Raw genomic sequence first — 13920 nt, 5'->3', positions numbered from 1 at the left:
AGGGACCTGAGAGGAAAAGAGTGGAATAAAGGAGAGCTAGAGGAAAGTGAGAAGAAAAACTCAGTGAGCAAAGATTACATAGAAAAGGGAGGGACTTTGTTTTGTTTTGTTTTTTAAAAGGGGTGTGTGCACAGAAAACAGAGAAGAAAGGGCATGGAAATGGGTGTGTTTGGGAAGTGGAGGGGTTGTGAAAAGTAAGTAGGGAGGAGGGGAAAGACAGTGATGGTGAAAAGTGGGGTGCAAATGGAGTTACAAGAAAAAAGTGGAAAGATGATGGCATAAGGGGCATGGAAGGGTATGACAAAAAGGAGGGAATGGTGGCTGCATAATTGGGCAGGATGTGTGCTTAGTAGTTTCAATGAGTGCAAGGAGAAAGATGCAGGAGTTTACAATGGCAGTAGTTTGTGTGCAATGGATCGCAAGGCATGGACATTGGGGTGAAGGTGAAAATAGGGTTGCAAAGTGGTACTACAGAATATAACATTGAGGCAGCTTCAGAAATGGGGCTAGGAAGGTGAAAAGTGAGCAAAGAAGTTACATGGGTTGAAAAGAGGAATCTCTAGAGGATGAACGTGAAGAAATAACAGAGGACATGTTGAATGAAGTGAGCAAGGGTGAAGTCTTAATAAGCAAACATAATAATTTTAGAATTTAGTGGCATATAAGCTATTACAATCTGTTACAAATGGTACAGTATAGATAGAGTCATAGATCATAGATTTGTAGAGTTGGGAGGGACCACAAGAGTCATCTAGTCCAACCCCCTGAAATGCAGGAATCTTTTGTCCAAAATGGGTTCAAATCCACAACCTTGAGATTCAGAGTCTCATGCTCTACTGACTGAGCTATGAGATTTTGCAAGGTGAACAATACAATAAAAACATAATTATGATGAGGTGAAACCTGGTTTCCTTCAAAACTGTCTTACAAAGCTTTAGATTTTGATGTTGTTGCTGAAATGGTTGTTGTCTTTTATTATATTTGAATCTCTTGTAAATGAAATAAACAATTCACAATGGGAATGAAGAGGAACAATCAAGGCTAAAAAGACATGCATAATAAGGAGAAGGAATCACAGAGCAATGTCTAATGAATATTAAAATGCTTACATTGCAAAGTGGAAAAAATTCCAGTGTTAACCACACATATGCAGAAGAGGAAACAAAACTATTTCTATAGAACTCTAAATGTACTTTTAGCATAATGCCTGAAATCTAAGAGTTTCCACAAAGCAGTCTTGATTTCTTTGTTTCTCATGCTGTAGATGAATGGATTCAACATGGGAGAAATTATGGTATAGATCACAGCAAAAGCTACATCAAGAAAGGAAGAAACATTACTGGGAGGCTTTGTGTAGGCAAAGATTGCTGTGCCCAGAAACAAAGATACCACAGTGAGGTGGGGAAGGCAAGTGGAGAGGGCTTTTTTCTTACCATGCACCGAAGGTATTCTGCGCACTACAGCAAATACCTGCATGTACGTTATGAGGATGAAAATTAAGCATCCTAGTGCTATAAAACACCCAAGCATAATCAGCCCAGCTTCAACTAGGTAAATGTTGGAGTAGGAGAGCTTTAGTAACTTTGGGACTTCACAGAAGAACTGATTGACAACATTAGAAGAGAAGGTGATTACAAAAGTGCTGCAAGTGTGTAGCATGGAATAAAGAAGACTCAGAATCCACACAGTGACAACCATTTGAATGCAAGCTCCTTTGTACATAATCATCTCATATTGTAATGGGTTGCAGATGGCAACATAGCGATCGTGTGCCATTACTGTTAGAAGGGAAAGATCAGCGAATGTAAAGAAGAAATAGAAGAAAACTTGAGCCACACACCCAGAATATGAAATTGATCTGCTGTTCATGATGGAGTTGGCCATAGATTTGGGTATGATGGCAGAAACGGAGCCAACATCCATCAATGCCAAGTTTGTTAGGAAAAAATACATAGGTTTGTGCAGATGATGGTCAAAGGCTACTGCAACAATGATGAGAAGATTCCCAACCAGGGTTGTCAAGTAGAATCCTAAGAACAGAAAGAAATGTAAGATCTGTAGTTCTCGTATGTCTGAGAATTCCTTCAGCAGAAACATGGAAATGGATGTAAGATTGCTCATTTTGTCTTCGGTACTTGCATTCATTCTGTAGAAGGAAGAAACTGGGAGGTGTTAATATGGCAGTATTAACTGGTTATTTAAAACAGGTTTATTCATATTTCACTATAAACTCCATTAGATTTTGCTTTGATGAACAGTTGTGAAACAGTTTTGCATAGTGATGACACCAAAACATTCCATTTGTAAGCTGTATCTCATTCATTTATTATTATTAAATGTATTAAGAAGCGCAGTTTCCACCCAATAAACATTAATATTCTTTTGTAATACAAAATAATATTGAATATATGATCATTGAAATTTTCATTTTTGTTGGTGTTCTGAATATTTCTGAGACTCTACAGCTGCAAATACAACATTTTAAGTGCATTATACAAAGGTGACACTAGATGGTCACTAGTTCCTTTACCCCAAAAGAAAGCTCCTATTGGGGAGTGAATTCAAATACATACCTCAGCTGCATAGCCATGACAGGACTTCCATCCATCCATTCTCTTTCCTTCTCCCACCTTCACTCACTCCCCATCTCTCTCTCTCTCTCTCTCTCTCTCTCTCACACACACACACACACACACACACACACACACGCACACACCGACGCACACACACACCAGTGATTGGCACTGACTCATAGCTGTCAAAAGTTTTCAATAAAAAAGGATGTCGTACCATTTCAGCTTATCCCTGCATAGAAGTAACTGAAGGGTAGTGTGGGGGGAGATGAAGCTCCTACTCACACCCTTATCCATAGCATGGTTAGTTCATTGTGGATTTGGTGCAAGTCATCCTTGGAATGTTTCTGTAGCATTCACACAGGGTTGTCCTCATCAAAATACCAGTCAAAATAGAAGCCATCAAAAGTTCTCACATCAACCCTGACTGGCTGGGTGATGGTTCTAGACTAATCTGGATTTCTGTTCCCAGAAGCAACAAAAAGTGGTGAAAGAGTAACAGCCCAAGAGCAATGTAGGGGGAGAAACATGGAATGATGAAAACAAAGAAAGAGCATCATAGATTGATCACCATTGGTATCATTAGATTCATAGTTCAAAAACTTATGAGTACCTTGGCTCTTTAAAAACAGCTATGTTTCTTTGTGGGTAGGTGATGTTTTTGGTTTAGCTGTTGTAGATCATCACTAATTGCACATTCATACAATCATCTAAGAAGTTTTCATATTTTCTTGGTACTTCCCAGAATGTACCAAGAATGTGCAGCGGTTATATTTCTAAATTTGTTTTTAAAAGTTGTATGTGCAGGACATTAATTGGAAATGTGCTTTGACATTCTGGGAAATTGCTCCCATGAATCCAAAACAGCTGATTGGAATCAGAAGTCATCGCCCCCCCCCCAATTATAGCTGCCTCTCTTTTAATCACAAACACACACAATCTAATAGTTAATATGAGCACTCTGAGTCTGATGCAGCATTCCAGATCCCACTGCATTTTGTAGGGAGCTCTTCCCTTCTGCCCCTTGCAGACCCATATGCAGATTGGAACATAGCTATGAGGATTACTGCAGCCGATCAATGCATGCTTTGACAAAAGTACTTATGAAGTTGTCTGAATACTTCCTTCTTTATTTCAAAAACATTTTAAAACTCTTTGGAGCTGCCAGTAAAGTCAGCAGCACAAAAATAAAAGGTCATTTAAAATGCTTGCAGGAAGTGACAATACATCCAATAATATATTTAGAGATGCATACAGGTATTTTTATTGCTCTCGATAATTGTTCAAGAAGAGACTGACCAGCAAGGATTTAAAATCATTGTTTGATAAATAGCAACTTTCCCCTCCCATATGATTCCCTAAAAAGGAATAGCACAATAATACTATAAACATGCTCAATAAGGTCTTGCCTCACCTAGATCCAGTCCCAAATAAATTTTTGGGCTAGGCTACTTTAAATAAGGTTTAAAAATTGGAAACAATTAACAAGTTAGACATTTGGTAAAGTAGAATGGTTTAAGGATGGCTGCATCATTACTCTGATGTTTCAAGTATACATGAGACCACTTGAAACTCAATAGATGACTGGAAATGAAAAAAGTGACCAGCACCTCTAGATTACATCAAAATAATAGAAAACCACTCAACTACCTTTATTTATAATAATCAGTTTCCCCTCCAGCTGCTTTAGGGTTGAATTTTTTGATGATTTGAGAGTCCCTGCATTTTCCCAGCCGATCACATTACCCTTGCTGTGACCCTTAGTATAGAATATGTAATTGATTTGTTGCCTTTATGAAGACTGCCTATGTTACAGTAAAATTCATTAAATGTTGCATCAACTAATAGTGACAGCACACATGGGAAAGTGAGCTATTCTGAGTTTCTTTTGCCATTTGGGGATCTTATTCCCAAGAGTGCAGCATTGCTGATCTGAAAACATTGTTTCATAGAATCATAGAATCATAGAGTTGGAAGAGACCACAAGGGCCATCAAGTCCAACCCCCTGCCAAGCATGAAACACCATCAGAGCACTCCTGACATATGGTTGTCAAGCCTCTGTTTAAAGACCTCCAAAGAAGGAGACTCCACTACACTCCTTGGCAGCAAATTCCACTGTCAAACAGCTCTTACTGTCAGGAAGTTCTTGTAGTTTGGAACCATTGCTCCGTGTCCGCTTCTCTGGAGCAGCAGAAAACAACCTTTCTCCCTCCTCTATGTGACATCCTTTTATATATTTGAACATGGCTATCATATCACCCCTTAACCTCCTCTTCTCCAGGCTAAACATGCCCAGCTCCCTTAGCCGTTCCTCATAAGGCATCGTTTCCAGGCCTTTGACCATTTTGGTTGCCCTCCTCTGAACACGTTCCAGTTTGTCAGTGTCCTTATTGAACTGTGGTGCCCAGAACTGGACACAGTACTCCAGGTGAGGTCTGACCAGAGCAGAATACAGTGGCATTTAAACTCCTCAAAGTAATGTTTCTTCTTCCATGCTAGCTGCAGATGCAAAGAAATAACATCTACAAGATGTTCCTCAATGCATGAAAAATGACAACACGTGTGGTGAATCTATGGTTAGCATTAGTTCAGATTTGTTTGATTACATTCAAATATAGTTGCCATTTCTAGATAGAGATAGACTTCCATAGCAATCCATGTTCTGGTAACCTCCTGGTTGAATCATATATTGGATTATACATAGGACTGCCCATGAATATGACCTAGGAGCTTCAGTTAGTGCAGAACCTGGCTGCCAAAATTCCAACTGGTTCAATAAGATGTAGAAATATAATTCCTATTATAAGAGGATAGCACTGAAACCTACCTTTGAATTGCCACTTCCCATATCATTCTCTTGACCCCAAAAGAACTTTGATTATAGCCTTTTGCCGAGTACTACCTAAAGGGACGCAGGTGGCGCTGTGGGTAAAAGCCTCAGCGCCTAGGGCTTGCCGATCGAAAGGTCAGCGGTTCAAATCCCTGCGGCGGGGTGCGCTCCCGTCGTTCGGTCCCAGCGCCTGCCAACATAGCAGTTCGAAAGCACCCCTGGGTGCAAGTAGATAAATAGGGACCGCTTACTAGCGGGAAGGTAAACGGCGTTTCCGTGTGCGGCTCTGGCTCTGGCTCTGGCCAGAGCAGCTTTGTCACGCTGGCCACGTGACCCGGAAGTGTCTCTGGACAGCGCTGGCCCCCGGCCTCTTGAGTGAGATGGGCGCACCAACCCCAGAGTCTGGCAAGACTGGCCCGTACGGGCAGGGGTACCTTTACCTTTACCTTTACCTAAATGGAGGTGCATTTTGTATTCAGTAAAGAGAGAGGATGCAATAAAGAGAAAGTTCCCAGAATCTTGATTTGTTAAGGTCTCCTAACAGCTCTCATATTGTTCAGTAAATCAGACTTTCCAGGATTCGGTGGAGGAAAGCCATGGATCTTTAAGGGTGATAAGAGTGCTTTAAATGTATGGTGTGGATGAGATGATGGTATTTCCCCCCACCTCTGAGAACAAGGCCCAATTTAAGAAGGTGAACAAAGTGAACAAGACAATGTTCTGGGATTTTTTAAAAAATGGCCACAACTTTATTGATTTCAAAATTTGGTAGTATTTAGCATAGGCATTGGGCATATATCCCTCTCAGCCCCCTGTTGGAGGACTGAGGCTTCATAGGGTCATTCATGGGATATATGGCTCCATCGCAAGACACAGGTGATCAAATTATGGAGACATGCAGAATAAAGTTGACGCATTAGGGGGAATTTGTGTCAAAGTTGCCTGATATGCATTCATCCATTGTTACATTTTGCTCTGTATTCTATGCACGGACTTCCAGTGGGTCTCTGGGCCTTCAGACAGTGCATCATTCCTTGCCCTGCTTGGAGATGCCAAGTTTTAAACCAGGAGCTGCCTTCATGCAAAACAGATGTTCTACAACAGATTATAGGGGGAAAGTCAAATACAGAAGGTGATTGCGAAGCACACACATGCTTTCTTATAGAATTCTGGATATGATTTTAGAAGAATGCCCTACCACTAAGAGATTCCACAAGGCAGCCTTGATCTCTTTGTTTCTCATGCTATAGATGAATGGATTCAATGTGGCAGGAATTATAGAGTACATCACAGCAAAAGCTATATCTAGATCAGAAGAAGCTTCACTGGGAGGCCTTGTATAAGCAAACACTGAAGTGAACAGAAACACAGAGACAACAGTGAGGTGGGGGAGGCAAGTGGAAAGGGCTTTTTTCTTACCAAGGACAGAAGGGATTTTGCGCACTGTAGAAAAGATCTCCATGTATGTTATGATGATGAAAATGAAACAACCAAGTCCTATACTACAGCTTAGCACAATAAATCCAACTTCCACTAAGTAAAAGTTAGAACAGGAGAGCTTCAATAATTTTGGGATTTCACAGAAGAATTGATTGATAGAATTAGAACAAAACCTGTTGGCAAATGTGCCTCCAGTGTGTAATATGGCATTAAGAAGGCTAATAATCCACCCAATGGCTACCATTCGAATGCAGGCTCCTTTGTGCATAATTGTTTCATAGTGGAGTGGATTGCAAATGGCTACATAACGGTCATGTGCCATTATAGTTAGCAGAGCATAATCTGATGTTCCAAATAAGAAATAAAAGAAAACTTGAGCAACACATCCAAAATAAGAAATAAATCTGCAATTTAGGAGGGAAATCGCCATTGATTTGGGTACCATGACTGAAACTGTTCCAAGATCCATGATGGCCAAATTCAGTAGAAAGAAATACATGGGTGTGTGGAGGTGATGATCAAGCACAATAGCAATAACAATAAGGAGATTCCCTATTACTGCCGTTAAGTACACTATCAGAAATACGAAGAAGTGTAAGATTTGCAGTTCTCGAACATCTGAGAATTCCAGCAGCAGAAAGACAGTCATGGATGTAAGATTGTGCATTTTGTTCACATGCTACCTGTACAAGTAAGAAATCAAGAATTTTTAGCATACAAATATTGATTATCTAGTTTGATTTAAACAGAGCTCCTTTAATTTAACAGTCAAATGCATCTTATTTTCCTTTGTTTAATTCCCGCTGGGAAAACAATATGATGGTTCTTTTTCCCACTCACTATGTCCACTCATTTCCCTTGTACACCTTTTGCAAAGCCTCTCCTCTTCGCCAAGGGGAGGGGTTGTGAGCAGGTATCGCTTCCCACTCTTCGCAGGGGGCATGGATGGTCCACTGCATCAATGAGTCCCTGGCCTGTGTCATGCCCACAGACAGCCAATATGGCTGGCTGTGGGGCATGGTTTGCCGCTCTTAAACCAGTGTGGAACTGTGGCTCAGTCTGTTTGTTTCCTGCACACACGGATCTTTCTCCCTCCCTCCTTTCCTTCCTCTTATTTTCATGCATTCAACAACTGAGCTTGTTATGGACCTCAGTTGGTCGCCTGTTGAAGAGGCATGGTTGGGGTTTTTTTCCACTTGGCAGATTGGCACCAGCCACTTGGTTTTTTTGCTTACCTCAAAGCAAATCATCACAACTTTGTAAGGTTTGGCAGTTTGGCATTGGAAAATGTGTTGTGTGTTGGAGGGGAGGTTGTGGTCATCACCTACCCCTCCCTTTGAAGGGTATTCCATTAAAGGAATTCAGTGGTCGTGGTTCCTGTCCAAAGCCCAGGTGGTGACAAGGGCCATGGCACAATCCTCCAATGACTCTAGGGGAAAGCTTCCAGTTGATTTGTGTCAACAAGCTTCCCCTACTGGTTGTTAACCCTTGTGTGACTCCCGGCAGAGCAGGCAGGAGTCAAATATAGTCAGTTTAGATCCAGTGCCTAAGCCAATATCACTCACATTCTGTAACCAATAAAGTTGTGGCCTTTTTTAGCCCATTAACCTAAAATACTTGTGTCCATGTGTCTTATTTTATCATAAAGTGGGGGGGTGGGGCCTCGACTCACAAATGTGTGCATTGCAACATGATTCTATATCCCTCTAGCCTTCCCTTGATATCTGTGCATTAGATGGAACAGGAGAAAGAGAAGCCACTTGCACACATATTGCACATATATGTGCAAAGGGGCTCACTACTCAGTTATGGGTCCTAATGATGCATGTTTTTGCAGCAGCTAGAGGACAACATGCATACAAAGTACACATATAGTCTGTACTCCCCCCCCTTTAATCCACATTTTCCACAGAAGATCTCTAGCAAAATCTGCAAAAAATAACCCATTGTACATCTGCAGTCACTGCTGGGGTGCAAACTCTTTGGCGCTTTTTTGGGGGGGTGGGCTGTTTGTCAGCTTTGGGCTGACTTTTCAGTGACTAACCTCTATTGCCCCACTCCTCCTTTCATTTGTTCCTTGCATTAGCAGATTTGCACAAGAAACGTAATAATGAAAATCAATGATTGGGACTGTTTGCTCCAAAAAGAGTTGATTTAATGTGTATGCCACTATTTCTCTAAACCAATTAATTCCTCTTTCCTTGGAATTGGAGAATGTGTCTGACTGAGTGAAAAAGCAGCATGGCAGCCACACCAGGACTCCGGGAGGCAGCATGTATGTGCATGTGATTCTGCTCTTGTGACACATCCTGGATTGCATTGCAGCATTTATTTGAGCAGGCACTGAGCAAAAGTTAGGTAGTACAGCAGGAAAGTACTAAGAGCACAGAGCTGGATTAGGGCTATGTGACCTGCCTCTTTACAAGTCTGCTGCCTTCATATGTGGTTTAAGATGCTGTCCTATATCTAGTCTTTAAGAAGGGAACGGGGTGTGGGGAGGAAGACATCCTTCATCTCAGCCAGCAAAAGGTCTTGGATCAACCCTGAGTGGCTCATCTGGGTTTCTGTTCCCAGAAGCAACAAAAAAAAAGTGGTGAAAGAGTAACAGTCCAAGAGTAATGTTGGAGGAGAAATAGGGAATGATGAATACCAATATGAAGAATCATAGATTTATGACCATAGGTTGCTTTATATTCACTGTTCAAAAATTAAAACTTACCTTGTCTCTTTAAGAACAGCTGTGGTTCTTTGTGGGTAGGTGATGTTTATGTTTAGCTATTGGAGATCATGACTAGTCATACATTCGTAGAGTCATCTGAAAATTCTTCCAGGAGGTGACAATACGCCCTAAACAGGTTGCCATATTTCCCTATAGGTAAAGCTAAAGGGACCCCTGACCATTAGGTCCAGTCGTGACCAACTCTGGGGTTGCGGCACTCATCTCGCTTTATTGGCCGAGGGAGCCAGCGTACAGCTTCCAGGTCATGTAGCCAGCATGACTAAGCCACTTCTGGCAAACCACAGCAGTGCACGGAAACGCCGCTTACCTTCCCGCTGGAGCGGTACCTATTTATCTACTTGCACTTTGACATGCTTTCGAACTGCTAGGTTGGCAGGAGCTGGGACCAAGCAACAGGAGCTCACCCCATCACGGGGATTCGAACTGCCAACCTTCTGATCAGTGGTTTACACCACAGTGCCACCTGCATCCCTAATCTGTGGCAAAATCAGCAGTCACTGCTGGTGTGAAAATCTTTTAGCACATTTTGGGGAGGATTGGTGGTTTGTTAGCTGTGGGCTAACTGTTCAGTGTGTTGCCACATTCCTGCTTCCACCTGCTCCTTGCATGAGCAGATTTGCACAGTGTATGTGAATATTTCTCTAAAGTAATTCCTCTTTCCTTGAAATTGGTAAATGTGCCTGATTAAGTACAAAAGCATCAAGACAGCCAAGAGGTTTCATTTATGTTCATGCATTGTTCTGCTCATGTTACACATGCTCAGAGTCAGCCATGAGGTGAGGTGAGGTGAGGTAACCGTCTCAGGTAGCAGAGGCAGCAAACCATGGTGTAGATCTTTATTTTCTGCTTGTTCCTGAATATCTTCACTCACACTTTCTTTTCCGGCAGGGAGTGGAGTGCTGTTTTGATGTTCACCCCAGGTACCAATATGTCTTGGGCCAACCTTACAAATGTTGGTACCTCCACTGCTGCATTGCAGCTTTTCTTTGAAAAAGCCACTGAGGAAAAGCTAGGCAGCACAATAAGCAAGAAGCAGCCAAATATTAGAGGACAGAACTGGATTTGTGTTTTGTGACCTGCCCAATGCCTCCTACGGTAGCCTCTGCCCTCGTGTGTGGTTTACAATGTTGCCCCATCCCTAGTCTTTGCACAGGGAATTGGGGTGAGGCAGAGAGAGAGCGCAAGTCAACCTTAATCTCAGTCAGCATAATGACTTAGATCATCTCTGAGTGGCTGGGTGACAATTTTAGATTAATTTGGATTTCTGTTCCCAGAAGCAACCACCACCACCACAACAAAACTGCTCAGGGAAACTTGAGCTGTAAGAGTAACAGCCAGAGAGAGATGAAGGTGGAGAGACAGGGAATGATGAAATAAGAAAAGAAAAGGAATAATAGATTTCTTACTATGGATAGCATTAAATTAATATTTCAAAAATCAAAACTTACCTAGGCTCTTTAAAAACAAGCGGGTTTCATTGTGGGTAGGTGAAGTCTTTTGTTTAGCTGTTGTAGGTCATACATTAATAGAGTCGTCTGAGAATTTTACATCTTCTTTCACCGTTGCCAAAATATGGTGTAGCAGTTTTATTTCTAAATCAGGTTTTAAAAGCTGTATGTGTAGGAGGTTCATTGGATATCTGCTTTGGCATTTGGGGAAAACACTCCCATGAGTCTAAACAGCTGATCAGAACTGGAATTCCCCCACTCCAATTATTGCTGCCTCTGTTTTTTGTCACAAACAAAAAGAAATAATTCATATAAGCACTCTGTGTCTGATGCAGCATTCCAGAGCATACTGCATTTTGGAGGGAGCTCAGCTCTTTTGTCCCAGTGTGGTGTAGTGGTTAAGAGTGGTGGTCTCATAATCTGGTGAACCGGGTTCGATTCCCTGCTCCTCCACATGCAGCTGCTGGATGACCTTGGGCTAGTCACACTTCTTTGAAGTCTCTCAGCCTCACTCACCTCACAGAGTGTTTGTTGTTATGGAGGAAAGGGAAAGGAGAATGTTAGCCGCTTTGAGACTCCTTAGGGTAGTGATAAAGCGGGATATCAAATCCAAACTACTCTTCTTCTTCCTTGCAGTCTCCCATGTGTGGATGGGAAGACAGATATGAGGATTAGAGCACATATCAATGAACCAATCAATGCATGGGTTTGGCAACAATACTTGTGAAGTTGTCTGAGGGCTGCCTTCTTTATTTCAAAAACATATTAAAACTCATTGGAAGTGCCAGTAAAGTCACTTTCACACAGATAAAACGTAACAAGGGATCATCTGTCATGTATTACTCTGTCCTGGGCTATATGAGTTTCTTGGCCATTGTCAGCCAAGCATGGCTTTTTTTGCCTACCCAGAAACTACCCGACAGATTTATTGAAATCAAGTTTATCACGTTCAGCATGTTGATATTTTGCAGTGTTTGGTTATCTTTTGTTCCAACCTACCTGAGCACAAAGGGAAAATACATGGTGCCTGTGGATATATTTTTTCACTTAACTTCCATTGTTGGGCTGCTGGGTTGCAGCTTTCCCCCCAGGTGTTACATCATTGAGTTTAAGCCTGGCCTGAGCAACAGGGCACAGCTAATAAGAAAGCAATGTGTCTGTAGTTTGCTATAGTCCGCAGCTGATCGTATTTTGACAATACTAGTGTCAATATTTTCTAAGGCATTCTGTCTTGGCAGCTGCCGAAAAGCTTTAAAAATCACTTCTAGTTGTTTCCTTTTAAGTATTTTGAATATACTCAGATTTTCTTAAAAGTAAAACTGATGCACGTGGAGATGTACAATATAAGCTCAACTAACTAGCCAGCCTAGAAGCCTTCGGCCTATTGTTTCTTTATACTGCCTTATATTGTGCTAGGAGCAGCTTTACTCCCAAGGTTGTAAACACATCCCTAAGTGTCTACATTTGACAATGAGACATGCTCTGCTCAAATGTCCTAACCCCCTCAGGTAGAAAGGAATGCAAAGAGATCACGTGCAGTGGGAGCTGCTTAGAGAGAGAGTTTTTTGTTCGCTTGCTCAATGAATAGGTAATGAAGGAAAGACCATACAGAAGCACCCAGGGCCTTCTGGTGGTCCCTCACTGGGAGAAGCCAGATTACAGGGAACCAGGCAGAGGGCCTTCTCGGTAGTGGCAACCACCCTGTGGAACGCCCTCCCAACAGATGTCAAAGAGAACAACAACTACCATACTTTTAGAAGACATCTGAAGGCAGCCCTGTTTAGGAAAGCTTTTAATGTTTAACAGACCACTATATTTTAATACTTTGTTGGAAGCCGCCCAGAGTGGCTGGGAAAACCCAGTCAGATGGGTGGGGTATAAATCATAAATTATTATTACTATTAGACATGGTATACCGGTAATTATTATTGTGTTGTAACTTTAGATTGGAGGAAGTTTATGTATATGTATTGCTTTAATAGATAACAGCTCAAAATTATCTATGTAGTCATAGGTTTCCTTTTTCAAAAATCATGTTTAAATAACCAGTAATAAAATAAAAAATGAATAGTCCTAAATATAATAATAATTCCTAGTTTTCTTAACCATTTAATCATACTGACTCATGTGTTTCTTCCGCAAACAATTATGAGTGTGATTCACACAAATATTAATACAAATTTATTCCTTAAACGTAACATTGCAGTCCTGAATTTTGACCATTTTCTCCATGGCAGAGACTCAACTTAGTTAAACAAAATGGGAAACTTCTCTTCAAATGTGGAGGAGAAATTCCTCAGAGAATTCACAACTTCAAACTGGAGATTAGCCTGCCCATTAATTATCAAAAGGACTATAATTATTTCCTCTCTTATACTAAAACCCCAAAGAATTGCAGTGGCCACCAGCAAAAACAGAAAATAAAAGAAATACAACTTTTGCAGGATGATACAAATATATCCCTCATAGCATTCCAATCTGGGGCCAGGACAAAATACACACAAGACACTTCCACTTTGATATCTGATGTTTTGCATTTTAAGTTGGAACCTTAAAAGATGAGAATAGAAGGAAACAGGAGCATCCATGTCAAAGGCAAGGAAAAATTGCAAGCTTTTGAAAATGAAGTCTGTATTGCTGTTGAATAGTTATTTGTTTTCTGATTTTGAACATGAGAAGAAAAATTATGTGTACCAATCTGTATTTTTGCCCCATTTTTGTTTTAATTCCTTAATTCCTTTGTTACACATTTTGCGTGTTTTTAAAATAGTGTAAACAGCCCTGTGATCTTTAGATGAAGGGCTATATAGAAATAATAATAATAATAATAATAATAATAATAATAATAATAATATATTGTATTTAGGATGGAGATTCTAGTAGCATTT

The 13920-nt window shown here is 41.0% G+C and overlaps 3 protein-coding genes across 3 annotated transcripts in view; all 3 read right to left on the bottom strand.

Moving 5' to 3' along the window:
- Positions 1 to 7511, bottom strand: part of LOC309328453 (olfactory receptor 14A16-like) — a gene marked incomplete at both ends in the record, with an annotated part of 9874 nt that extends 2363 nt beyond the window's left edge. Inside the window, one exon of the mRNA XM_081838452.1 lies at positions 7287 to 7511. Within this exon, the coding sequence (XP_081694578.1) occupies positions 7287 to 7511 (225 nt within the window). The remainder of the gene's footprint in view (positions 1 to 7286) is intronic.
- LOC309326947 (olfactory receptor 14A16-like) overlaps positions 1 to 13920 on the bottom strand; it is a gene marked incomplete at both ends in the record, with an annotated part of 47340 nt that overhangs the window by 9067 nt on the left and 24353 nt on the right. The window lies entirely within an intron of this gene.
- LOC309327500 (olfactory receptor 14I1-like) lies at positions 1174 to 2121 on the bottom strand (the record flags this gene model as incomplete). Its single annotated transcript, XM_081836801.1, has 1 exon — positions 1174 to 2121. One exon carries the CDS (start codon positions 2119 to 2121, stop codon positions 1174 to 1176), a length of 948 nt encoding a protein of 315 aa, XP_081692927.1.

The sequence above is a fragment of the Podarcis erhardii genome, assembly GCF_964252035.2.
Source record: "Podarcis erhardii genome assembly, chromosome: 13".
In the NCBI taxonomy this organism is placed as follows: domain Eukaryota; kingdom Metazoa; phylum Chordata; class Lepidosauria; order Squamata; family Lacertidae; genus Podarcis; species Podarcis erhardii.
Note: the sequence above shows the minus strand (reverse complement) of the source record. Positions and strands in the feature narration are given on the sequence as shown.